Source organism: Haemorhous mexicanus, chromosome 5, assembly GCF_027477595.1.
Source record: "Haemorhous mexicanus isolate bHaeMex1 chromosome 5, bHaeMex1.pri, whole genome shotgun sequence".
In the NCBI taxonomy this organism is placed as follows: domain Eukaryota; kingdom Metazoa; phylum Chordata; class Aves; order Passeriformes; family Fringillidae; genus Haemorhous; species Haemorhous mexicanus.
In genome coordinates this window covers 37,978,028-38,003,276 of record NC_082345.1, presented here as the reverse complement: position 1 = coordinate 38,003,276, position 25,249 = coordinate 37,978,028, and the positions used below count along the sequence as shown (strand labels likewise).

Here is a 25,249-nt window from a genome sequence, read left to right as displayed (position 1 = left end):
TAAAGCAAAAAAACTCATTTCTGTTATAAAACATTCAAATCCTGACAACAAAATGATTGGCTCAAATTCAGCTATGCTGATTTGTAACAACACAGTATAAGACAGACAGTCCTATGCCAGAAAACTTTTGAAGTGCCTTTACCTTGGGTTTTCTTAGTGTTTCTAATGTTTTTTACAGATAATTGCTTATCTACATTTTCCTTCTACTGCTTACTATTCTCTTCCAGATAATGTAGACTGCTTCTCTGAACATGGGCCACTTCCGACCATGGGGTGGATTAGTTTCCAGTACATTAACTGATTCTTATTTTATGTTATGAAAGGGTTCCTTTCTTGTGGCATACCATTCTTTTCCATTAGAATCCCACTGAAGCAAGATTTATCTGTCCACCAAATGTCTCCTGAATAGGACTGCTCCAATGCTTAGAAACTGAATGACTTTCAAAGGTTTGCCTTGCAGTGGTTTAGTTTCTTAGCTTGGCGAAAAAAGCTGCTGAGTAAAAAGTTTTAGTATATGACACAATACATTGGAATATGGAAAATACTAAAATTATCAAATAATATTAACAAGTTTAATTGAAAACAACTTTAACATGCCTTGATAGCCCTTAATATTTTGGTCAGTCCTCAGTATAGAAGAAAATTACATTAAAATGCAAGTTCCCCTCCCCTTTCCCAATGTATGTTTTACAGGTATGCTATCAACTTCTCTTATCAGAGATTACATATTATCATATTAGGAACATGTCTTGGTATGCAGTAAAACAAATATAAATGCAGGAGCCCTAATAATGATTGCAGCATAAACAGGTTTTTTGTGTCAGACTAAGTCCCATGCAGTGAGAGCATAGTAAGTTTTTGTTTGTATGTTAGAACTGTAGCTGCAGTTTCTGCAGATCTGGTCCTGCTCTCCCTCTTTCCACCATTTCATTTTGTCAGTATGCTGGCAGGCTCTTTGGGGTTTCAGCTGGAGCTTTGCCAAGCAAGTTGAAAAGAGTTCCATTTATTGTTTTTACTGGATACCTTCCTGAAATGTAATGGATGCGTGAAGCTATTCATTTCACTCCAGTGTGGCTGGCTTTTATGTTCTACTACCACAGTTATGTTGCACACTGATTCCAAGCCATTTCTTCTTTGTTTTCTTCCAGGCAGAAGAAAAGGCACATTCAGAGGTAAGAACTTCTCTTCATTTTTATACTTCTGTATTGCCTTACATTATTTTATAGTTTATTGTTTACCTGCTTTAAAACTGCATAGTTGGTGGGGAAAATACACCCTGTGTCTTTGCATCACCTTTGAAGAAGTACTGGTGAAAACCTGGTGCAGCTTTTAGTGTACTAGAAGGTGTTTTCCTAGCATTGTGCTGAAGAAAGCCTCCTGGCTGTCATTCTGAAAAGATGAAAAGAATCAGTAAGAACTGGGCATTGAGTGGAGGAGTTGAGATAGGTCTGATTTCAGACTTAATACCACTCTGTGCAGGATCTAAGGAATTGTGCAATTCAAGGTAAGGTGCTGCCTTTCAGGAGGAAAAATACTTCAAATGATCGCTTTGAACTTCTCTCCCTCACATTTTGAATTATATTAAATTTCTGAAACTGACCACTTTGATGGATTTCAGAGCAATGCAGATTGATTTCAGATATAAATCAAATTTGACATGGAAAATAGCTTCTTTCTCCTCACAGTGTATAAGAATGGGTGACAAGCCAGGGTCAGCAGCTGGATACAATTACAGCCTTTCTCAAAATGAAGTCCTGGTTGTAATAAAAGGGCACCAAAGAGTAGCTGCAATAAAATACAGCACCAAGGGGTGCATTTCCACTTCACAGAGCTACATGATTTCCAGCTCCTGCATTTTTGCTGCTCCTATTTTTACTATTCTAATCAAAGAAAAAGTCAACAAAAAGATATTTTGAGGAAATTGAACAAATAAACATATCCTTCCCTCCTTGCTGCAGCATATTTCAATACAATTTCATCTAAGCTCACATCTCTTTAAGTTAAAACAAAGGAGCTAAAGGGGCATGTTGTAGCTCAGTAGTGTAAACTCCAGTTCATTATTTTATTGTCTTTTGTGTAGGTCAGAATATAGAAAATAAACAATATTTCTTTCCTGTGCATTTCTACATGATGTTTTCTCAGTATCTGGGTCTGCTTGAGATGCTCTTACAGGAGATGTTGAACAGCACTTCATGAGACCTTCCTTTGTGAATTTGCAAGAACATGATGAAAGTGTAGCTTAAGCTGAAATGTCAAATAATTGCATTTAAAAACCCAAGAGAAAGCTTGGAAAAATAAAAGGGTCAGTCTGGGATGGAGAAGAACTCGATAATCTGCCCCTGTTGCACTGAGCTGGTGTAAATGACTGAGCTATTTTTGCATTATAGAAGTACAGGAACATGTTCACGTTGCTTGTGCAGTATTTCTTGTTGGTTTTCATGGGAGTCATAAAACTAAAATACTGCAATGGTCTTTACTAGTGACTGTAAATGTTCCCTTTCCTAGGCTGGTTTTACCCATTTTACTTCTCTTGTCTGGAATAATTTATGTCTGAATATGAAAGGCTCTTCAAAGTGAAGCTCCATGCTGTGCTTGATTTCAATACAGTGCCCAGAAGTCCCTATAAGACTCAAATAGGGTTAAATGAGCTTAAAATGATGTGGAAGCTTCATGTTAGGTATCTATCCCAACTGAAATGGAAACAGATATTTTTCTTAAGGATTCTGTTTTTCATTAAAGGGTAAAAGAGTCTTGAGTTTATTTGCACGTCAACAAGCACATTTAAAGCTGCATTTATTTTTTTTAAGTTGGCAAGCAAGTTGTTGAATACTATGTAGGATTTAAAGAAGTTGCATGTTTGAATTTCGGAGACCGTAAGAAGCATATGTTAGAGAAAAAAATACTACTTTACTTCACCTAATTTTAGACATCCATGAAGAAAAATTTTGTGTCTGACGTAGCCATCAAAGCCTTCTTCATGCCAAGGCAGCAGGAGAGTACATTTTTCACGTTATCTTAGTCTGATGTAGACATTCAACATATGTTGGTTTCATCATGCCTACAGGCAGGCACAGTGAACCTCACCTGGATGCACTCTTGTTTCAAAACCTCAGACCACATCCAGGGTGGCTCTCCTTGATTGCACTCAGCATATGTTTGGGACTTGTGGGATTTGGTAAAACCCATGACATTTCCCTTGCAAAAAAGGGTAATAAGTAAAAAGTAATTAGGCATTTGCCCATGTGTGCTTCCTTAACTGGAATCCTGGCTCATATACACCAGTTAAGTGCTAGAAAACAGTTGGAGCAACACTGAGATACAACTTTTAATAATTTGTATTTCTGGATAGTTCTGAGATTAAAATCTGAAGCTAAGACATTGTGAACACATTGGTTGTCTCTCAAGAAAACATACAAAATAACCACAACAAAAACATTGCTGAAATACTGACAGCAGTCTGTTGTTTCTCCAGCAAATTCAGAAACTACGGAGAGAGCTGGTTGCATCACAGGAGAAAGTTGCTACCCTCACTTCTCAACTTTCAGCAAATGTAAGTATTTTTGCTGGTGATGATAAGTAGTATCAACAAATACATTATCAATTGCTCTTACTCAAAACATAGTCTTGGAGACATTTACTATTTATTTTATTTACTTTTTTTTTTCCAAGTTAATGACTTCATTGAATTTCTATATTGTCCCAGCTTCAAGAAAAACTGATCTTGTGGAAATGGAAAGTAGACAGTGGAAATTGAGAGTTTCCACCCTTAAATGTGACAGTCCTATCCTGTTCAGTTTCACCCTTTTCTCAGAATCAATTATAAAAATGGCCAAAAGTAAGGAGACACAACCAAAGAAAGGCATGATTTGCATATTCTGGAGTGGAATTCATTCAAATTTAATTTCACTAAGACAAACCCTACAAAATGCAGTCAGGTGTGAAGGGAAGCACAGTCTACAAGTGCATATGGGATTTATATGCTACAAAAGCAGTGCTGATATATAGCTAATTAAAACTGGGCTATTTCACAGAGGGCTTCCTGGTGTTCCTTCCAATTGACATATATTGGTAATATGAGTTATGGATTGTATTATCTGAAAATAATGGCAGATACGGAATGCAAGCCACAATCCTGTCTGGTTGGTGTGGTTTCAGGTGAAGTTACTGAACAATCGAGTACTGTGATTTTTAAATGCAGTTCAGACCATAATTATTGTTATTATTGTGAGGGAAATCTGAGATGCAGTTAGAAGAATGTATCATTTTGAGGTTCAAGAAGGCACTTTCCTGATATCTTGGGCAGCCCATGGAGTGCCTTTCTTTGCAGTGTAGGTGTCCTGAATACTTAGATTTATAAATAAGTGCTGATTTTAAAGAAATTATTTGATGTTGTGAGAAAATAATTTCTAGTTCTGTGAAAGCTGCTTGTTTGTGTGTGACTTCCACACATGAAAATGTGGAAAAGCTATGCTTAGCACTTTCTTCTCTGTTCAGATGGCTGCAGAGCACCTGTGGGTATTTGTATATCTGTAGCAGTGTACGTTGTCAGACTCCTCTGAGTACTGGGAATGAGCTAGTTAATCAGATGATGTGGGACATTGCAATGTTTGTAAATTCAAAATCTCAGTTCTGGGTTGGGTTTTTTCATTTGAGAATGTATAGCTAGAATAGCCAGCCAATATCTATATTGGGTTTGGGGCTCCTTCATTCACATGTTTTAGACACTGACCTTCATCTTTATCAGTTTGGGCAGTTCTTCATTCATCTATCCTGAGAGCAGCAAACTAAAACCCACGCTGAGAGGAGAGAAGAGCTAAAGTAGCATGCTTTGGGAAGGTGTGTTTGCTAGTCAGTCTGTTGTTCTCTGCAGGGCCCTTTTCTTTCCACAACAAATGCAGAGGTGCAGCAGCTCTGCTTGGAAGTGGGGAGCACAGGAAGGTGATTCCTGGCTGGACTTGTGACACAGCACAATCACAGACTGCCCACATTTACTCTGAATGCCCTGGTGTTATCCAGAGGAGATGTCTTGATTCCAGCAATCCCCTAATTTAGTGAAAGATGTGTCTGCCCACAGTCAGAAGTTGGACTAGATGATCATTAAAGGTCCCTCCCAAACCAAACCTTCTCATTATTCTAAATAGAGATGTCACATCAGTTAAACTAAATTGTTTGCCTTTGGTGGGCTTGTGTTCAGTGCCTGTTCCAGGTGATAACTCAGGCCCCTGGTAGCACTCCTCTCTTCACTCTGCAGGTAGAAACACAGTTTTCCCTTCCCTCCTTCCAGTGGCTCAGAACAGAAACACCAGCAGATTCTTTCTAACTGCTGTGCTGAAAGGGAGAGTTGAAAGATTACTCAGTCTCCACCACTTTTCAGTCGATCCAGAAATGCTGCAGACTGTAATACAGCAACAAGAGCAATAATTCTCTGCAGCTGAGGAAATTAAGCCATTGTTTGTTTGTTTGGACAAACTGTGTCCAATTTCTCCTCGGTCTTATTTAGAAGTCCTTCACTGTACCTCTGACCTATATGACTTTCTATTAAATAAACACCATGCAGGATGGTTTCTAATAACATTACTTATTCCAGTCAAATTGTCAAAGCCAGCTCCATGCTATAATTACATTTGATCCATAATTCAAAGAAACTGAGTTAAGTTAAAAATGAGCATTTGGGCTTGGTTTTTACTCAAACTAAATCAGCTGCATGGGTAAGAAATAAATTTGGGTTGGTCTGTATAAATCAGTCTGGATTGTTGGGTATCTGTTCCTATATGCTGCCTCTGGGCTTCTGAACAGCTAGAGAGAATGCTTTTCTACGGATCTAACTGGAAGGACTACATTTTCAATAGGATGGCTAAAAATATGTGCATAGACATATTTTTTTCCTATCCAGAACTACCAAATTTGGTTAATTTAATCATGTTCTTTTGACTGTTACACACCTTCTAATCCATCTCCATGGAGATATTCTTTAAACTCTAATCCTATAAGCAACCCTAAGGCTGATCCATTTTGCACATGCATTTTTTAAATGATACAAGAGAAATCTTTCCTCTTGCCAAATCCCCAACATGTAGAAATTCCTTCAAAATTAAATTTTTCAGGAGCACGAAATGTAGAGGCTTCAAAATCCCTAGGCATGAAAAAAATTATATTCACAATGAATACCATCTTTAAAGAAAAGTAGATATTACTAGATATTGGAAGCAAATATTTTTGGCAGGATGTTCTCATGATATACATACTTTACAAAACCAAAAAATTGAGAAGTATTTCACAATAAACCTGGTCCTGAGTTCATTTTCTTCTGTTTCTGGTACAGAACTTTTAAAGTATTAAAACAACACTTCCACATGAATCCAAACAATCAAAAGAGACTGCTTAAATGTTTTAGCACTCCTTCTGTCAGTCCTTCAAGCACTTTATGAGAAGAAATTCTATAAAGTATCTCCTAAACATCGGAAATAAAATCCAGGTTGAAAGCAGAGTGTATATTCAACTATTTAATTGTGATAGAACCACTGAAATTTAGTTACTTACAGAGTTGGTGTTTAAATGTCAGATATTAAGTACTTTTCATGAAAATTCTGAGGGTTATTAACAAATAAATGATTTAACTTGGCAAACTTACAGAAAACCTAGATGGCTTTCTAGATTTCATTAACTTGCACTGCCTTAGCAATGCGTTCCTTTCATGTATTCATTTAATATTTATTTTCCAGTCTAAGAGACATATTTCACCAGTCACTGCCTTTTAAAGAAGAAGTATTCCTAATCACAAAATCTGGAATTTTTTCTCAAAGAAGAAATCAAATCTCTACATGGATAATACTACTGTGACCCTCATTTTGAGTCATGTTTGCTCATCAGTAAGGCTAAAACTTGAAAGAACATTAAGTTTGATTCAGTAAAGTTTGGTCACTGCCTGCCTTCTCTGTCAAGACATCCATCTCTGGCAGACAGAGAACTGTATGAACAGGTTATCTTTTGTGATGCTTTTGCTAACCAGAAAAATGCTCAGTCCTTTCTGATGCTTTTGCTACAAATGCATTCCTCTTAGCGTTACTCCTTAGTGTTAGTTCTGAGCCCCTCCTAATTTCCATACCTTCACTGTCTGAAAATAGGCAGCACTTTTTCCCTTGCTGTGGTCTGGAGAAGGAAACTGTTAATAGCCAGAAATCTTGTTCCTTCAAAGTTCCATCTTGATGTGAATTTGTTGTTATTATTTCCCTTTGTAGGACTGAGCAAAACTATTGTACACAAGTGAAAAAAAGAGCACCTTATTCAGCTCATTTCAACCCTATTTGTGCCTTTCTTTGCTTCTCCACAGAGGACTGTTGGTGACATTAGTATATAAGTCATTAAAAGAGTAGCAGGTTGAAATTTAACCTATTTAATAAAGCCTTTGCTTGATACATTATTTTATACCAAAATCTATCAATTGGAAGTTACAGCATTTCTCAGGCATTATTGAAAACTCTGATAAAATTTTCTTATTTGGTTTGATTTGTTGTTCAGTTTTCATTGGCTGCACTCAAGTACTATGCTTGACTTCAGCAGTTTATTTCATTTGATTAACCCCAAAGGGCCAAAGTGTTTTGCCTGCATAAGATTTAATTCAAGCTGGGTCCAGCTGTTGTTTGGATGCTTAATTTACAAATTTTCTCTGAGATTTTTGCTTTACCCCTGGCATCTGTCTCAGTGTGGCTGAAGGGTAAATCTCAATACTAATTCAGAAAGGGCCTTTTTTCAGTGCAGAAAATGTCCAACCAGCAGACTCCGTATGTGACTGACAAGGGCTCAAATTCCAGTGAGCAGCCTGACCAAGCCAGTTCAGAGGGACTTTGATCAGAGCTTTGTACTGTATAAAGCTGAAGGGTGCATGCTTGCAAACTGTAGCCAGGATGCCAGTAGAAAGCAGAGGGGGTTTGCTGGCTAATGCTCTTGTTTGGCCAGCTCTGAACCGCTATCCTACGGCCAAGCCACAAGATGCTAGCAGGCAGCAAACAGAAAAGGTCACCAGATCTGCAGCTGCTGCTTGCAATCAGCCTGATCTCTTCTGGCCTTTCACACCTCCTTCCATTCAGCCATGTCAGGTGGGAGGAACTTTATTTATTTACCTTTGTTTCATAAATCTGAATGCCACAGGTCAAATCCCAACGTGTGTTGGAAGGCAGATGTTTCATGATGTGAATGTCATGTTCAGGATAGGCTCTAAACCTGAGAGCTGGGGTATTTGGGGTTTGCCTGGCTGGGATAGTTTGCTAAGGAAATGTTTAAAATCAAATCTGTCGTCTTAGCACTGAAGTCATTCCCTAATCATACATGTCTTTGACTATTTCCAGGGGGCATTTCATATGTTAATAGAAGTCAAAATTCAAAGTTAACTCATATGTGAAGGATATCTACAGATTAAGAGCTGTATATCTATGTATCTAATATGTATGTCATGTTAATGGGGGATATATTTTGCTGCAGGCATACTTCAAGAAATGCCCAGTTACTTAGCTCTTAATTCCAGGATGTCTTTTTTTTCAAGTACAAATACTGCATTCAAGTTTGAAGACATATTTTTACTTTAGAATGAGCTTTATATAAAACACATGTAATATTCAGGCTACTCTTTGAAGTATTGTGATGATGTGTTGTACACCATGAATGAAACTTCTGAATCTAACACAGAGATTTCTAAGGTGTGAGAGACTGGCTGTAGCTTAAAAAAGAAAAAAAAAGTAAGAATTCCTGAATATTTTTACAAGCGAGAGAATGGAAAACTTTTAGATAAATTAAATCATCCTCAGAAACTGAGGATTAGCAATGCAATCAAAATAAATTACCAAATTTTTAAGTGTAAAAAAAGTTTTTAATTGGAATCTTTAATTTCTGATGAACATTTTTAGAGACACAGATACTTCTTTCTCTTTGCTTTAATTGTTTTATGAAGAATTCTGCATTTAACTGTTTAAATGTGAAACCTGATCTCAAATGGAAATACATACATATACATATGTTTTATGTATACTTTAACACACATATAAGTGTACCGATAATTTAGCCTTTTTCAAATTACATTTTCTTATTGTATAGCATTTCTATAGGGAAAATCTGCTTAAGTTTTCAAGTCATAGCTCCTAGACAGCTGAAGAAATGAATATTAGCTACCATGGAGAAAGACAGAATAGTTTATTACTCTGAATATAAAACCAATACTTCAGTAGAAGTATACTATCTTGTAATAAACATTTCAAGTAATGAACAAGGCAATTAAAAGGTTTTCTTCTTGAATAGTTTTCGGTGAATGGAACTTTGAATGATATTCCTTTATTATTAGGAAATCAATATCTAATGGTCTTTATTTGAAATGAGTTTGAAAAAATGCATCATCTTGATCCAATTACATTTATGAGGCAAAAAGTTAGGTATAATATTCCAAGAAGGTAATGTTCTCTGTCACAGGGTGAATTTTAGTAAGAACCCTTGTAACACGGCTGTCTTTTGCTAAAGGCTGTCAGAAAATAACAGTTTCAGTGACCTTTGATGACATTTTTAATGCTGGTTTTTAGTACTTAATTTTTCCTCTAAGTTCTTTGTTGTCTATTCATGTACAATACAGCATGAATCTGTAGCTATGGAATAGGAAAATACTTTACCCTAGTATGCGTAGTTTGGTACCAAAGTACTGTGGTTATTACAATCTAATTGCTAGAAAAGGACAGAAGCAATGCATAATTTAACAAATTATTCCTCTTTCAAGCCCTCAGTCCCCACTGTAATTCTCAGAGTAAAACAGAACCATGGGCCATCAGCCAAGCCATAGATTTTTTATGAGGCAGGCAACTGTGAGCTCCATTAGTTTCCTGTTAAAAAAAAAGTAGTGAAGAGACATTCGGCTAAAACTCTGTAGTAGTGCATCTATTTTGTCTCTGATAGTGCCCTGGGTCTGTGGTCATCAGCTTTGGAAATAAAACGCCATAGATTAATCTGGATATTTTTAACATGTAGCTAATTAATAAAGTTAAAAGTAAGTTTAAAAAACAGTTATTTTTATTTTCTCAAAGGATTAGAGTAGTAAAAACAACTAAAGGCTGTAATATTGATTGACAGGTTTCCAGGTTAATTTTATCAAAGATTATAATTTCAAGAATGTAGCCTAAGTTTTAAATGTTAAAATAGGAATATATACAATTACTAATCCTTAAGAGATTGTATATTTGTCTAGTCTCATGTTTATCTGGAGTTATTCTTTGTGGTATGTGTCCTTTACCACAAAAGTTATCCCTAAGATATCCCTGTGGATGCAGAAAGCAGGTTGATTGACCACCACACCTGTAAGTAACTGTGTATCTAAGTATATGAATAGTGTAGCTTACAAGGAGTAATCTTTTAGTAAGCTTGCTAAGAATAAAATAAGAGGCTTTCAAGATGCCTAAATATTTATAGCAATCCAAAAGTACAAGACACAAAAGTCACTCATCAATATAACAGCTCTGAAGCAGAGATGCAGAAGTAGCCCACTATCATATATATGGTAATCTTCTTCTATTTGAGGGATAATATACAGAGCAAGGTGGCAAGGAGCCCTTTTCCCTCTCCTAAAATACAGAACAAAATCCTTTTTGGACCATGTCTTTTCTTGATACCTCAGATTCCATACAACCACATACAGCCAACAATTTCAACTGTACTTGTAAAAGCATGCAAATCTGCAACTGAAAAATTAGCCAGGCATTGTGTGTGCCTGAACTGCTATAATAAAAACTAAATTTTCTCCCTGAGGAAGCTCAGTTAATCCATTTGTGCATATAAATATGGTGGGTTTGAGTTATATATCCATGTGCCAATGTTTGGAGACTTTGTCTATCACCACTTTTGAGATGGTAATGAGAAAATAAGCATTTCCTTATGCTTCACTATTTGATGTTGGGAGAGAAATGGATGGGATTATATGGACTTCCTAAAAAATTAAATCTTTACTTTCCCTCGGCTGTATTTTCCCTGGCTTAGCGTATCGGGGTTTTTATGACCACTTGCTTTTCTTTACCCTACAAATCTCAATGCCAGTTAGATCTGATGAAGTATATTTTGTATACATTTAGCTTGCATGCAATGTAGGATGCTGGTTGTTTAAAAAATAAAAGAGAAAAAGAAGGGTTTTTTTTTTTTTTTAATATTTTGGTCTCTTTCAACTTTAATGCTTTTTATACTGAGAAGTAAGACTTTCAGTTTGCAGGATTTTATTTTGTTTTATATATATATTTGCACACATTATAAATGTTATCATTTATGTTTTACAAAATGTATTTTATACACACACAGACATATATGAGCAATATAATATTAATAGACTAAGCAATGACATTTTATAAGACTAACTGTGATATTTTTTGTTTAAGGCTCTGGATTTTTCTGAAGGGTTTTATTTCTGAACTTAAAATTTGCTTTTCATGATAAAGTGCTTGAATTCCTGTTTTGAAGTGTCCAGTAATTGAAAATAATTGCTCCTGGACTTCTCTTTGGGAGCAGATTTCTTTTGGCTAATACATCAGTAAACTTAAAGCCAGGCATTAAATCCATAACTCATTTCCAGGCAGAGATACCTGACCTAATCTCACTGGGGGCTAAATAAGCCTGAGGAACACTGGGTTCATTTGGCTGATTCATCTATCCAACTTAGCTTAGTCTGAGTTTGAACTAATATTAAAGAGCTGGTGAAAATGTGCTTGAAGGAAAAACATACTTTTAAAAATCAGATAGAGCTGGGAAAATCACCCTATGTTGTCTTTCTTTCACAGGCTCATCTAGTAGCAGCTTTTGAAAAAAGCTTGGGAAACATGACAGGCCGACTGCAAAGTCTAACAATGACAGCTGAACAAAAGGTAGGTTTGTCAAAAAGGATGCTTTCCTGTAGAAAATAGTCAGAAAATTATGTTAGAGTTTTGTTTAAAAAACACTGAAAGGAAAAAGGGACATCTGTGGCAATAAGACAGATTTTTCTTTAATGGTTGCTGCGATCAATTTTTCATTAATGTCCAGCAGCATGTGGAAAAAATTATGCAGCATCAGGTCTACACAGATAGTGTCATAAAATAGTTTGACAATAAAATCTTTCATTTCCAGAATTCAATGAAAACATGCATGACTTTAGATTTGCTCCATACTGAAAGATCCTGTAACAAAAACTTATCATAAGCTGCTGCAGTGCTTCATTCCGGCCTCCCAGCACAACCAGAACAACAGAATTTCAGGAAACAAAGAAGTTTAAGTAGAGAAAAATAGCTTCATTGAGAAAGTTAACAAAGGTTAGGCATCCTATCCATAAGTAAACAGTTTGGGTTTTCACTTTTTTGCTGTGCTATTTGTCTCATGGAGGAAAAAATACTCTAAACCTGGTACAAAAAATTTAATGTGAGTCCTTTTACCACACTCAGGATTAAGAGGCTGCTGAGCACCTTCCAAGATTGAACTTCTGCCACTTTCTACCCTTATGAATTTTGAACAATGTCCTATTAATAGAAAGGCCTCCTTGACCCAAACTGTGAAAGAATCTGTTTATCTGTGAGCTGCTAGTCACCACTGGAGTCTGTAACTGTCTACAAAAATAACATTTCAGGGTCTGGTTGAGCACCAACAGATGAAATGTGGCAAGACTCATTGTGAACTGGACAGAAAATATCTGTATTGTTTGCTTTTGTTTCATCTTATGGGGGGAAAGAAAAAGAACAAAGTCACAACAGAAGTTTCTTAATACCAGAACTTTTAACTGTTCTACAAAGTATAAATCCATCAGAAGGTTTTCTTTCCAGAAGGAGTTAAGCAGAGACATTGAAATAGATAATCTCCAAGTTTCTTTCCCAAAAGATTTAGAACTTATTCTTTTCTTTCTCTTTTGTTCTCTATTGTTGAGTTTAAATTCCTTTAACCCTAATTATATAGGAAGAAGACTGGAAGGATGGGGAGTAATAAATAAAAAATGCTTTTAAAAGCAATAATAAAATATATTTTCTAAGAAAAATCGGCTGTGCATTCTAATGCAGAACTTCCTGCACTCAAGTGGAGTAATTTTACTTCTACTTGCAGGACAATTTTTATTAAACAGGGGCTTCTTAATTAAATTAGTATTTAACAAATTAAATCTTTTCAATTCATCCATTAAACAGTAGCCTCACATATTAAAGGATGTACTTCAAATGGTTTCATTGTCTTTTGCAATAAAGTCATTGAGATTTCCTTAATTTTATATTTAATAGTCAATTGAGACCCTTTTTAGATTACTCCGTATTAAAAATGTTTTCTTCTTAAAAATAGCATGATTGCTTTATATGGAATAAATGAAAAATAATATGTTAGTTAACTTCAATATCTTTGGAGAGAAAGTATGCATTCTTTTTATTGTTGCCCTTATGATCACACAAGCAATCCCATGATCTTTAATTTGAACACTCTTCTCTCACAATTTTTTTCTTTTAGCTTAGATAAACATTGTTCTTTTGCCATTATTTTGATCTCTCATTGCTCTTCCCACAGGAATCTGAGCTTATAGAGCTAAGGGAAACCATTGAAATGCTGAAAGCTCAGAATTCTGCTGCACAAGCTGCTATTCAAGGAGCCTTGAACGGCCCCGATCATACCCACAAAGGTACGGGTTTGTCATTATCAAAATAAATGCACAAGTTCTCCCCAGGGAAAAAAAGCTAAGTCACTACTTTTCTGTTGTTTGCGAACGCTGTTGCAAGGAAAAGCACATTCTGAAGTGAATGGCAGGCATACTTGTGGTATTTCCAGCGCTGGAAACCTTGCCCAAGTTTACAGTCTGCAAAAGTTCCCAGAGCTTTATCTTCTTAGAGCTGGGTGGCCAGGAATTGATCGAGAGTTAACCGTGTCCCTGCCACTGACTAATGAAATACACCTAAGACAAGTGAAGTCTTATGGTATAGCATGGTTATAGCTTGGGAATCCAGTCAAAGTTGTAGCTTTGTAAACTGGTGTTGTCATTGGTAAGAGACAGACTGACAACAGCTCGGCTCCTTCATGAAGTGCTAAATCAGTGCAGGAAAGCAGGTTTTAAATTCCAGATGTGAAATTAATTTGTCATTGCTGTTAGGCCGATACTGCATGATAAATATGTACTTCAAAAGTGCCTGCTGATAAGCAACAGCAAAAGAATTACTTGAAAAAAAATAAGCACGGTATTCGTTCCTGAGAGTTGTTATTGATCTCTCATTAGAGAGGTCATTATTTAGGTGTTTGCCTTAAGGTCATTTCAATGCGTGACTTGAGTGTAGCAAAGCAAATTTCTAGGAAGTAGAAAATAATCTAAAAAGTAATTTCCCTTGGTATTAGTGGGCATGTTCTGCAAGAATAATTTCCAGTGATTAAGATATAGTTATCAGAGACTTTTAAAAAATTGAAACTCAGAAGCCTCACCAACCATTTTTAATATTCTCCACTTCCTGGTTATTTTGTTTCATTCATTTTTAATGAGCTCCTCTCTGTTTCTTTCCATCAGGGTATATTAGAAGGTAGCATCTGAACACTGATTAGGGCTGCTACAAGTTGAGCAGTGCCTACACTCCTCAGAACTGCAGTGCATGTGGCACTGAAATGTCGAGTAATCCGTGTGCTCAGTTATGAGAATACACTTGCATAAATTGCTGTGAAGGATCATTGCCATCAGGGCAAGAACAGCCTGGTTTGGAGAAGCCCCTAAGTATTGGACTAGTTGTATGCATCCCCCTCGGTCCCTATTTGGTTTCTCACAGTCTTCAATAGCTTGAATCTGAGCCACTGCAAGCATCAATGCTATTTATGTTCATTTAGACTGCCTTTGAGGAGGCAGATGCTACATAAATATTAGAATCATAATTATTATTATTATATTGAAACAGATTTCACAGTAACTTCTTTTCTTCAGATTTGCGTATAAGGCGGCAGCATTCTTCAGAAAGTGTTTCCAGTATCAACAGTGCTACAAGTCATTCCAGTATTGGCAGTGGCAATGATGCTGATTCCAAAAAAAAGAAAAAGAAAAACTGGGTGAGTACTTAGCAGGTTTAAGCCTTGCTTTTAATTATTATGTCATTTCCTAGTGTCTGAGTAACATAATGGTCCATTTCATCTGCAATGTTCTTGTGGGGCCAGATGGATATCAAGAAATCCATGTGTATCCATACTGTGACACTACCAGCAAACTAAAAATTATTGAATATCAGCAGGGTTTTATTTGCATGAGTCAGAGTAATTAAAAGAAACAAAATTACAACAACAAGAAAACAACAACAACAACATAAATTTAAAATAGCTGTTGTGACCAAAAACCACCTCTGGGCCACATTGAAACCCTGTTTGACTTTTCTTCAGTTGGAGTTTGGTTCAAAATCTTGACTTAAATATATTACCCAGCTATGGAGGGAGTTGAAATCAGTTAAGAAATCTCATTTAAAAATACTACAGTGTTTAAAGCAATTAAGATGTTGCTCAATTGGAACATACAAATACCACATACTGCTAAAGATTTAATTAAATACTTTCAGTAAAGAATCAGAAAATATGTTTTTATTTTTTTAAAAATATTATCTGCATAAACATTTGTTTTAAAATGCTGATGAGCCTTCATTCCCTTGATTTGTAATTCCACCCTCTTTCATGTTTCTGCAAGGTGAACTCTAGAGGAAGTGAGGTGAATATAAACCATGGAAAAGTTGGCATGCATCTATAAAAAACCCTATCTTGGCATGATTGCTATTTATTTTGGCAGTAGGCTTTTGTACCTTCTAAAACCAGATTATCCTGTATGTCTTCTCAGTTTGTCTTTATTCATTTTAATCTCAAAGTTTAGGCTATAGGAAGGGGGAGTGTAGCCAAAATCCATTTCTTTCTCCTCAGACATCATGAGCTGGAAAGGACTTAAATATTGTTTCTCATTAAGATCAGTGGTCACACTCCCCACTCTCCAATTTTACCATGAGAAAAATGTGTTTGAAGTCCTCATTTTTTCATTGAGGAACCAGCTGGTCATTGTGTTCTGTACAGTTTTGATCAGAACAACTCTCTGAAAATAAAAATAAAACCTGTATTTTTCCTAAGATGAGTAAGTTCTGTATTTAGACAAAGGTATGAACAAATGAGATAGTTAATTTTAACTGCAGGCAAAACTGTTGTCATCTTGGCTTCTGAAATAAATGGCTCTTTGGCTATTCTGTCCCTTTTCAATACTGGATACAAGCTTCTAGAGGGAAAAGGCAATGCTTGTACGTTCAGAGATCTCACCACTCTAAAGGAATCTGCAACAAACAGTAAATCCCTTTCAGCTAACATTCTTCTCAATAGTACAACAAGGCAAACCTCATGTTCCCACTTAGATCCTCTTGATTGTGATCCAAATCATAGCATTTGCATAGTTTGTCCATTCAAAGTTTTAATGGGGAAAATAAATTGGCAAACCCTGTAAATTGGACTTGTCTTTTGATTTCAGCATTTAGTTCTGCCTGTACCTAGATGCAAAGTGGTTATTTAAAGCCACCCCCTGAAGGGAATGCCATGGGAATGGGATTCCACTGGGGCTTAATGGCTTTAAATGAGCACCCCTCCCCAAGAGCTGTACCACTCAGTCCTGCACTTTTCCCATGCCATTACTTCTGCACTGCGCTGGATTAATAAAGTCAAAACAAAGCACTGTATCATGTTTTTAGAGATACTGTGTTGCATATGTTAATACCTTGCTTCTGCATACTGACCTCAGGCAGTGGCTAGGATGGCATTTGCAAACTAACTCTTCAAAACATGAGCTGGACACAAAGTGCTGTGATGAGGAAAATAATCTTGCTCTGTATTTGTTTTGCAGCTAAGAAGCTCTTTCAAACAGGCCTTTGGAAAGAAAAAGTCCACCAAACCTCCTTCCTCACATTCAGACATAGAAGAGCTGACAGATTCCTCCCTTCCTTCCTCACCTAAATTGCCCCACAGCTCAGGAGAGTGTGCAACAACTTCAATGAAACCATCACAGTCAGCATCTGCGTAAGTGTCCTTCTTGGCAAATGGGGTGGGCTGGGAAGCAGACCCCCTCCAGCGTGGCTCTTTGCAGCTCAGAAACCACTGTCAACAGCTGTGATCTTCTAATCCTGAGCTCCACCCATTTGCCAGATTTCTTGTGAGCTTCACCATTTACATACTGGTTCTGCAGCAGGTCTTTATTCATAATCTTTCATCCTTTCACAGACTTCACCCAAAATCACCTTGCTATACAAACTTCCAAAGCTTATTTTGTGCTCTCCCTGCGCCATTAGCAACTTTATCGTATCAACTTAGCAAAGGCCAAATGCTAACGTTTCCTTGTTACCTTTTTTCATAACATTCTAAAAATATAAAATTCTTAAATATTTTTTTATAGTGTACTTATTCCACCTGTTATTACTTTATCTACTTTGTAGCTAGTGATATAATTTTTACTCTATTTCTCTTCTTTTATCAGCTTGGATGCTCTTACTCATATCCCTCTGCTTTTTTTTTCATTCTGCTAAACTCATAACTCTTTCTAATACAGGGTAATCAACCTCTTTGAACCAAAAAATGTCTACTACTGATGCTAGCTTTACTTTCCTTCTCCTTATTAAGAATAATCAGGTCATAATTGCTTTTTCTTAAGGCACCCAAAGAATTCCAGTCTCATGACTATTTTATTAGATAATAAATGGAATATGCATGGAAATAAAATTTCATTTCTTATTTACTTAGCATAGGAAGGTATGGACACATGACAGAAAGAGCTGAACCCTAATATTCAGGAAAAAAATCCTAGTGTATGTCTTTCTTAATCTTTAATCACATTTAAAATATTTGTGCATGTTTTGAATGATATTCATTATTTTTCTTCCTCTATTTGACATGTATTTTATTTACCATGAACTTCATCTTCCCTTTGCTTACAATTTCTTCATATATTTTCTTGATGGAGTCTGGCATTCTAAACCATTCCCTTTACCTTTTTCCAATTGAATCTGTGTAATACATGTGTGTGCAGGTCATCTCTAGTCTGGGCATCAAGGAAAAGGCAAAACGGTCGCGTGGTCTACAAGCATAGATCCCGGTAAAACTGAGTGTGGGGCATGGAGTTGTACACCCAACTGCTGACCTGAAGAGTGCTGCATCTTCTTTCCCAAAATGCATTTGCATGCATTCTGGCAATTAAATGCTGACCTTTGTTTCTTCTTTACTTTTTTTGTTTAATATTAGCAGCAATAATCACAATAATAATACTTCATTTCATAAAATATTTTTTCATATTGAAATTTTTCTGAAAATATTAACTATTTATCGTCACAGTAATAAAGAACAAATAACATTTACTGAATTGACTGGAAATATTGCTTAATGTAACAATGAAGCCAAAGTTCAGTGTTTTGTTTTCTACTGGGGGTTCTGATGATGATACAAAGAGGCAAAACAGTCTGACAGGAGAGCTGGACAGTTGTGGGTCCCTGAGACAGTCACGTTTCAATCTTTTCTTACACTATCATGGTTTCTTCCCTTAAAATAAATGCTTATGAAAACTAACCACATGGTAATCCAGTCTTTAAGGGAAAAAACCAAAAACCAACCCACATGATTTCATAGATCGTACATTACAAAGTGACAGGCTATAGGCAAAACATAAACCATCACGAATCAAAACCATTACAGATCAAAATCTTCTAGACTATTAATTCAAGGACTGTCCCTTTGTGTAATATTCGTAGCAGAGAAAAATATTGATGCCTAACAAATAATAAATATCAGCAGTACAGTTTAATCAGCACACTTCACTTCTGACTACTGTTGCATAGAGAAATCATAAACTTTGCATCAAAGAAATTATGTGAGTATAAAATCCAATTAAAACCAATGGATGCTAGACACTCAAAGATACCTGAAAAGTAGTTAAGAATTTGTTTTTCACCATAGTGAGCTAAACTAAAAAGCTATAAAGCAATCTGATCACTTCTTTTGGAGGAGGCTTTTTTTCCCTTTTTTAATTTGCAGTTTGATCATTTTCATGTTTCTTTGATAAGTTTCTTTCTTCACTCATAGGTTTCATCAGCAGCAAGCATTTTTCTGTTCTTTGATATTTAATAATGACACTGCTTTGGGGAGAGAACATTCCTTTAATCTCCTGTTTCCTGCTCCTCTTTAGGATCTGTGAGTGCACAGAGGCAGAGGCTGAAATTATTCTTCAGCTGAAAAGCGAACTGAGGGAGAAAGAGCTCAAATTAACAGATATTCGTCTGGAAGCCCTCAGCTCTGCACACCATCTGGATCAGATCCGGGAAGCCATGAACCGCATGCAGGTCAGTGCAGTAGCTGAAGTGATGACAGAGATGTACACCGAAGGTATGTCTGGTGGGTTTCCTTTCCCAGGACTTTGTTACAGGCACCAAAAAACTGTCAATACAAAGTAAATTGCTGGATTGACAGTACTTCTGAAGGATGGGTATGATAAGTGTTCACCTTATAATTAAGACATTCTTACATGTACATTAATAGCTAAAATGTGTTTAGGAGATATGGAAGAAGACATAATCCCTGCCCAAAGGATATTTATTATCTCAAGCCTATAACTGGGGTTAGCAACATGACAGAGAAGCAGATCAAAAAGTGATTTCTACAGCGTTTTATATCCTTGAGCCACAGAGGGGGCCAGGATGTTATGCGCATACTCTTTCATCATTTCAGATTCCTCATTCAATCATGGCTTGCCAAGGCAAAGAATGTAAAATTGAACTAATTACTGTATCCAGCATCATACAATTTTGTTACACTTCATCGTACATTGTTTTGTTACACTGCCCCAATTCCTTTGTGAACACATTTTTTCATTAGAAGGTTTTCCCTTTCATGCAAAAAGAATGGCAATGTTCTTCAGTGGAGCACAGAGTTTTATGGGTCTCAATTCTGTTGCTTACATGCAAATTGCCAGTACCATGGTGGGTGCCCAAAAGTACTGTAATATCCACACATTGTGACATAAATCTTTCAGTGGAACTAGGCCCTTCTGGAATGGCAGCTAAGATACCTATGTCATCCCTAAAGGCACTGTAAATCTGTATTTGGGGAACAGAATCAAGGCCATGGGCTGAGGATTTAGGTTGAGAAAGAGTTGGCTACATTTAAAAGTCTAGGAATGAGCTGTATGATAAACTTCTGTTGTAGTCAATCGAGTTTTAATCCTGTAGTAGTGAGGGCTAAAGAGCTATCCTAAAATTACCCCAAAATAGGTACAGAAGGTGAAATGGAGTTCCTTGAGCATAGGCACTTCTTACCATTTGAACCAGCCTCAAATATTTGCATCTGCACAGGACATGAAAGTTTAGCATTCTTCCATGGAAGACCATATTTGTCATGCCACTAGAAACCCACATTTGCACAGCTGAATCCAGCCCAGTGCCTTGCCAGTGGAATTGCTCTGCGTTGGGTACTTAGGTCAGGTGCACCTTTAGGCACCTGTGTCTAGATGTCTATAGCCCCTATAGTTTCATAACTAAAAATGGAGTGCTTGATGTCTTTTCTAGACCTCTTTGTTTACACAATGCCTGTATCAGTCTCAGCCAGATCTTTAAACATCTATGGTACCTGCCATCCTCCCAGGTGCTCACTCCACTACATGCCAACATTACTGTGGGATATTTGGCTGAAGTTCAATTAGAGGGAAGACTTATCAAGAACTGGTCCATAAATATGGTTTCATTTGTCCAGACATAAGTAAGGCATTGATCACAAGGCACTGAAAGGTTTTAAGGAACCGTGAGGAACAGAATGCAGTTAATTGCAGTGGTGGAGGAAAGGATGTGAAGGCTTGCCATCTGATGACATTCTCATACTGGGAGATAAGTGCCTGAGTCTGGTAAACTCCCCAGAGGAAGGAGTCTGCTGTGGGCACTGTCTCCAAAGTCTAAACTTCCTCAAATCTGGGCTGAGGCAACTAGTTGAGATGCTGTTACTGGTAATCCCCATTTCTGAAGTTCACCCAAAAGAACAGGCAGCCGCCTTGCAGTTGCCAAACTGTGATATTTTAGAGGAGTGATGAGGAGTGGTAAGGGGAAAAAATAGGAGTGGTGGAAGTAATACATGAATATTTTTAGATTCAAAGCACCTTAAAAACCTAAAGCTCAGGTGAATTGTAGACTGCTAAGAGCTATGTAATTAATCAGCTTAAATTGCAGAGTGGCTCCTGATTTGAACCCTGGCAGAAACTGATACACCCATCTATTACCTTCTGTTACCGTTATGCTGGTTTGTCCCTTCCCTTTCACTGTCTTCTCACCTGTGTGTATGTGATCTAATCTTTTTGTAGCTGTAGCCAGGGTTTTTTATGATGCTGTCTATCCCTTATGTTTTTGCTTGTATAATACAGCTGTTCAGCCTCCATTAAAAAAGTGAGACTTTTAGCAGGGTGATGTGAATAGAAATAAATTTGATGTGCAGAACCATCTGCAGGAATAAGCAGTTGCTTTGTAGTGCACTTTGTGAAGCAACTGGAAGCTAGATTTAGATGGTACCAGGCTGTTCTCAGGCTAAGTTTTCATTTTATTATTGTACATTCAGTAATCACTTGGCAGCACAGAGGATTTAGCTAAAAAATTTCAGTTGTTCTGATTCATCTGTGTTCATCAGAGAGAGTTTGCTCACTGCTATGTTAACAATCCTGTGTCTGAATGATCAAAAATGGTCAATTGTACAATAAGCACAAAAGCTTGAAGCTTATGTTGTTTAGGATCTATCTTGAGGCAAAATCTAAACTAAGGTTATTGGGGGCTTTCCCTTCATTTAAGAAGTAAAGGCAATCCAGTTTTCACTGTATTATATCTCTGTTGTGAAAGTGGTAAACCAGTTAACTGGGTCAGGGGAACAACATCACCAGACTAGCCACCAACATTGGTTTTCCAAAAGAATAACCACCTGTGCTTTGATGCTGATTTCTATTGTCTGTAGAATGAGATTGAGATACTGAAAGCGGAGAATGATCGCTTAAAGGCAGAGACTGGAAATACCGGAAAGCCTGCCCGGCCGTCATCAGAGTCGTCAAGCAGCACATCATCTTCTTCATCAAGGCAGTCACTAGGACTTTCTCTGAACAATTTAAACATCACAGAAGCTGTTACATCAGGTAAACATACTTTGGGCACGTGCATGCCTCAGCAGTTGGCAAGAATTTTTCAGCCTTTTAATGGGCCACACAGGAGAAGCATGACTGGAAATTAAAACACTTCAGGTATACATTCAGCATACATTCAGTAACAGAAGAGGGAGAATGCTGGTGGTAATGTGGAAATGAAGCTTTCAGAAGCCCCTGAACAGCAGTAACAGACTGTTCATTATGTTTGCTTTGTTCCTAGCTATGACACTCTCTGCCTTTGTAGTTTACAATACTCTTTGGCCATCCAGTTTACAATTTCTTTGAAAAGAAGTATCTGTTAAAATATACGTGACAACTGTATTGATATATTCTCTTGCCCATATGGGATAAATATGAGTATAGTATGTGATACTTTCTTCTTTATGTTTACAGGTCTTTGATCATTCAGTTAGCTCCCTTAACTTGACTTCATATTTGCAGCTGAGGCAGAAGGTGCTCTCAGCTTTATCCCTTATATTTTTTTAATTTGGCACAGCGAGCTAGCCTAGGTTGGACCAAATCACCATTTATCACAGAAGCCAAACCCCTCCTGATCAATTAGGCACTCTCATTGTCTTCTGTGAATAAAGGAAAGCAAGCAGAAGTTTGGTCCACATTCTGAACATTAGCATTGTATTATTTTCCATACCATGGAGTTTATGATAATAAGCCTTCTACATTTGTTTTGATAATGTAGCCAAGAAACAGAAGTGCTGTCTCTAACATTAGAACCAGGAGTAAAGCAGGAGCAAAGCAGCACTCATTAGCATAGACGCCACAGAAATTATAATGCAGTCTCTGGAAGCAATAAAAGTGTGGCTAATAATTGTGGAAAGAGTCTAGGCAAGAGTACAGCTGGGAATATGCCAAACTGACTATAATTTGAATTGGCAGTTAGTCATATTATCTTGCCAGTCATTGATTACACGGATATTGGAACATTTTTTCTGGTTAATATCAGATTTTGTATGAAAATTGGTATTTTTTTTATTTACATTACAACTCTTTGAAGGGTTTAACTTTTAGCATGGAGGATCCTGAACTAGGCCTCATCATGCAATAAGCTGTTGCAAAAGCAGGGAGAAAAAATTTAACTGCTCACAGATCCACACATATTAAAACAAACAAACAAAAACAAAACAAAACAAATTAATAATTTTTTTTGCGGTATGGTGATTATAGAATGTCTCTCATGAGTAGCAGCCATCAGCACTTTGTTGCTTGGCACTAACTCTGTCTAGATACAGGAATAAGCATGTGGTAAGAAAGGTCTGAAGAAAAGGAGTGGGAACTAGATGAGAATACAATGGGTGAAGAGGACTGGGGGAAAGAAAAGGGAAGGTAAAAGATAAGATAAAGGAATGAAAATAAAGAAAATTAGGATGAAATGTTTAGCGAAATAATAGAAATAATTAAAGCTGGAAGAAAAAAAGAGGAAGGGGAAGAGGAAGACAGGGGAAGGAAAGAAGGAGAGCAGGATGACTGGGAGAAGTGGTTGGATTTGATGATCCTAAGGATGTTTCCAGCCTAAATGATTCCATTATTTTGTAAACTTTATATAATTTTCTGTGTTATTGTTCTAAATGTTTTTCTCACATGCAAAGAAATTACTTTTCATTATAAAAAATTAAAGATATAAGAGTGCCTAATGAGGAGTGGAGAATTTAATTTGATTATGAATCTAGAATTTTTGATCATTGTGATGATTGTTTTGTTATCATGCCAGAGAACTTGGAAGGGTGAACGCTTCCCACCATGTCTTGTGGGACTTCTGAGACAGCTGGAGTACTAGTGAACAAAAGGCCCTGAAATATGGGGAGTTAATCATGATGAGGATTAAGCTGAGACAATTGAGTGGTTTGGCTCTTCATATTACAAAAATACCATTGCACTTTCTGGGAGCAATGTCTCCAATCAACCATGGTCATCTGGAAGTGACCTAGCCATCCACTGTCACTTCCTAAGGCATGATGATACCCTCCAGATCAGTGTGAGTGGCAGCCTGGGAAGGGATGTGGTGGTCAGAGACACCCCTACTTCAGTCACTCACTGGAGTGAAAGGAGCCAACAAGGACCAGTACAAGACTGGCCCGGAGTGCCAGAGCTCTGACAAGAATTGAACTGAAGTAACCATAGCATGCCTACAGAGCAGACCTGGCAGGGGGTGATTAAAACAATTAGTACCATCATGGAATTAGAGACCCTTGGGCATCTTCCTAGCCCCTGGTATCAGTGATAGAGAGAGCTCTTAGAAAGCAGAATTTGTTCTTTCACTACAGAGTGGTTCCTCTTTCCTAAAGACTTAAGGAAGAATGAATTTGAAGGGCTACATAAGGGTCATTTAGAGATTGAAAAATTTCACAGGGGTATCATGTCATAATTTGCCTTCTGACAAGCTATGACATTATCAAAGCTCTTAGGTTTGCTCAAAGGTTTGTCTAATATGCCAAAACACAAGTGAAGTGAAACATTCAGTGGTGACACAGAAAATCGGTCTGCCTGGAATAAAGCAAGCATAGATTTATTAAAACTCACCAAAAAAAAATTAAATTCTTTGTTCAATGAATAAAAAAAAACCAACAAACTAAAAAGTTAAAAAAAAAAACCCCAAAGCAACAGCAGAATCTACATTCTAGATCTTGATGTAAGTTATCAAACTTTTAACATGAAACCTTATTTTTAATACATTAATTGAAATTATATTCATAAGCCTTGTTTGGTTTTCCTTTGAACAAGTGACTGAATCTTACTGGGACCTCATTTAATTTGGATGAAATCTGACCTTGTGCAGACTATGTCATGAAGTCAATGTTTTTCCCACTAAGAACAAACAGGGCTTAGGTTAGTGGATTCCTGTGCTGGCCTTTGAAGAAAATGCAAATCCATAATCTCATCTAATTTTATAGTTAGTTTAAATGTAACAGTAAAATCTCAGAGAGAACTTCTAGAAGAAAGCAGCAGTTTTATCACTTGCAATAAAGCTGTAGGCCCAGCCTTTAACAGAAATACATCTGCTTTCTCATTTTGGGAGTTAATGAAGTGGTAGCAACAGAGGTGTAGACCAGATCAAAATTACTTTTCACCTCCAAGAAAAATGAAGCCTTT

The 25,249-nt window shown here is 36.9% G+C and overlaps 1 protein-coding gene across 7 annotated transcripts in view; it reads left to right on the top strand.

Moving 5' to 3' along the window:
- Window positions 1-25,249, top strand: part of NAV3 (neuron navigator 3) — a 249,998-nt gene that overhangs the window by 210,922 nt on the left and 13,827 nt on the right. For all 7 annotated transcript variants that reach the window (XM_059846871.1, XM_059846869.1, XM_059846870.1 and 4 more), the window contains 8 exons: window positions 1,149-1,172; window positions 3,473-3,550; window positions 11,793-11,876; window positions 13,525-13,636; window positions 14,912-15,033; window positions 16,841-17,013; window positions 19,166-19,319; window positions 21,961-22,135. In XM_059846871.1, the coding sequence (XP_059702854.1) occupies window positions 1,149-1,172; window positions 3,473-3,550; window positions 11,793-11,876; window positions 13,525-13,636; window positions 14,912-15,033; window positions 16,841-17,013; window positions 19,166-19,319; window positions 21,961-22,135 (922 nt within the window). The remainder of the gene's footprint in view (window positions 1-1,148; window positions 1,173-3,472; window positions 3,551-11,792; window positions 11,877-13,524; window positions 13,637-14,911; window positions 15,034-16,840; window positions 17,014-19,165; window positions 19,320-21,960; window positions 22,136-25,249) is intronic.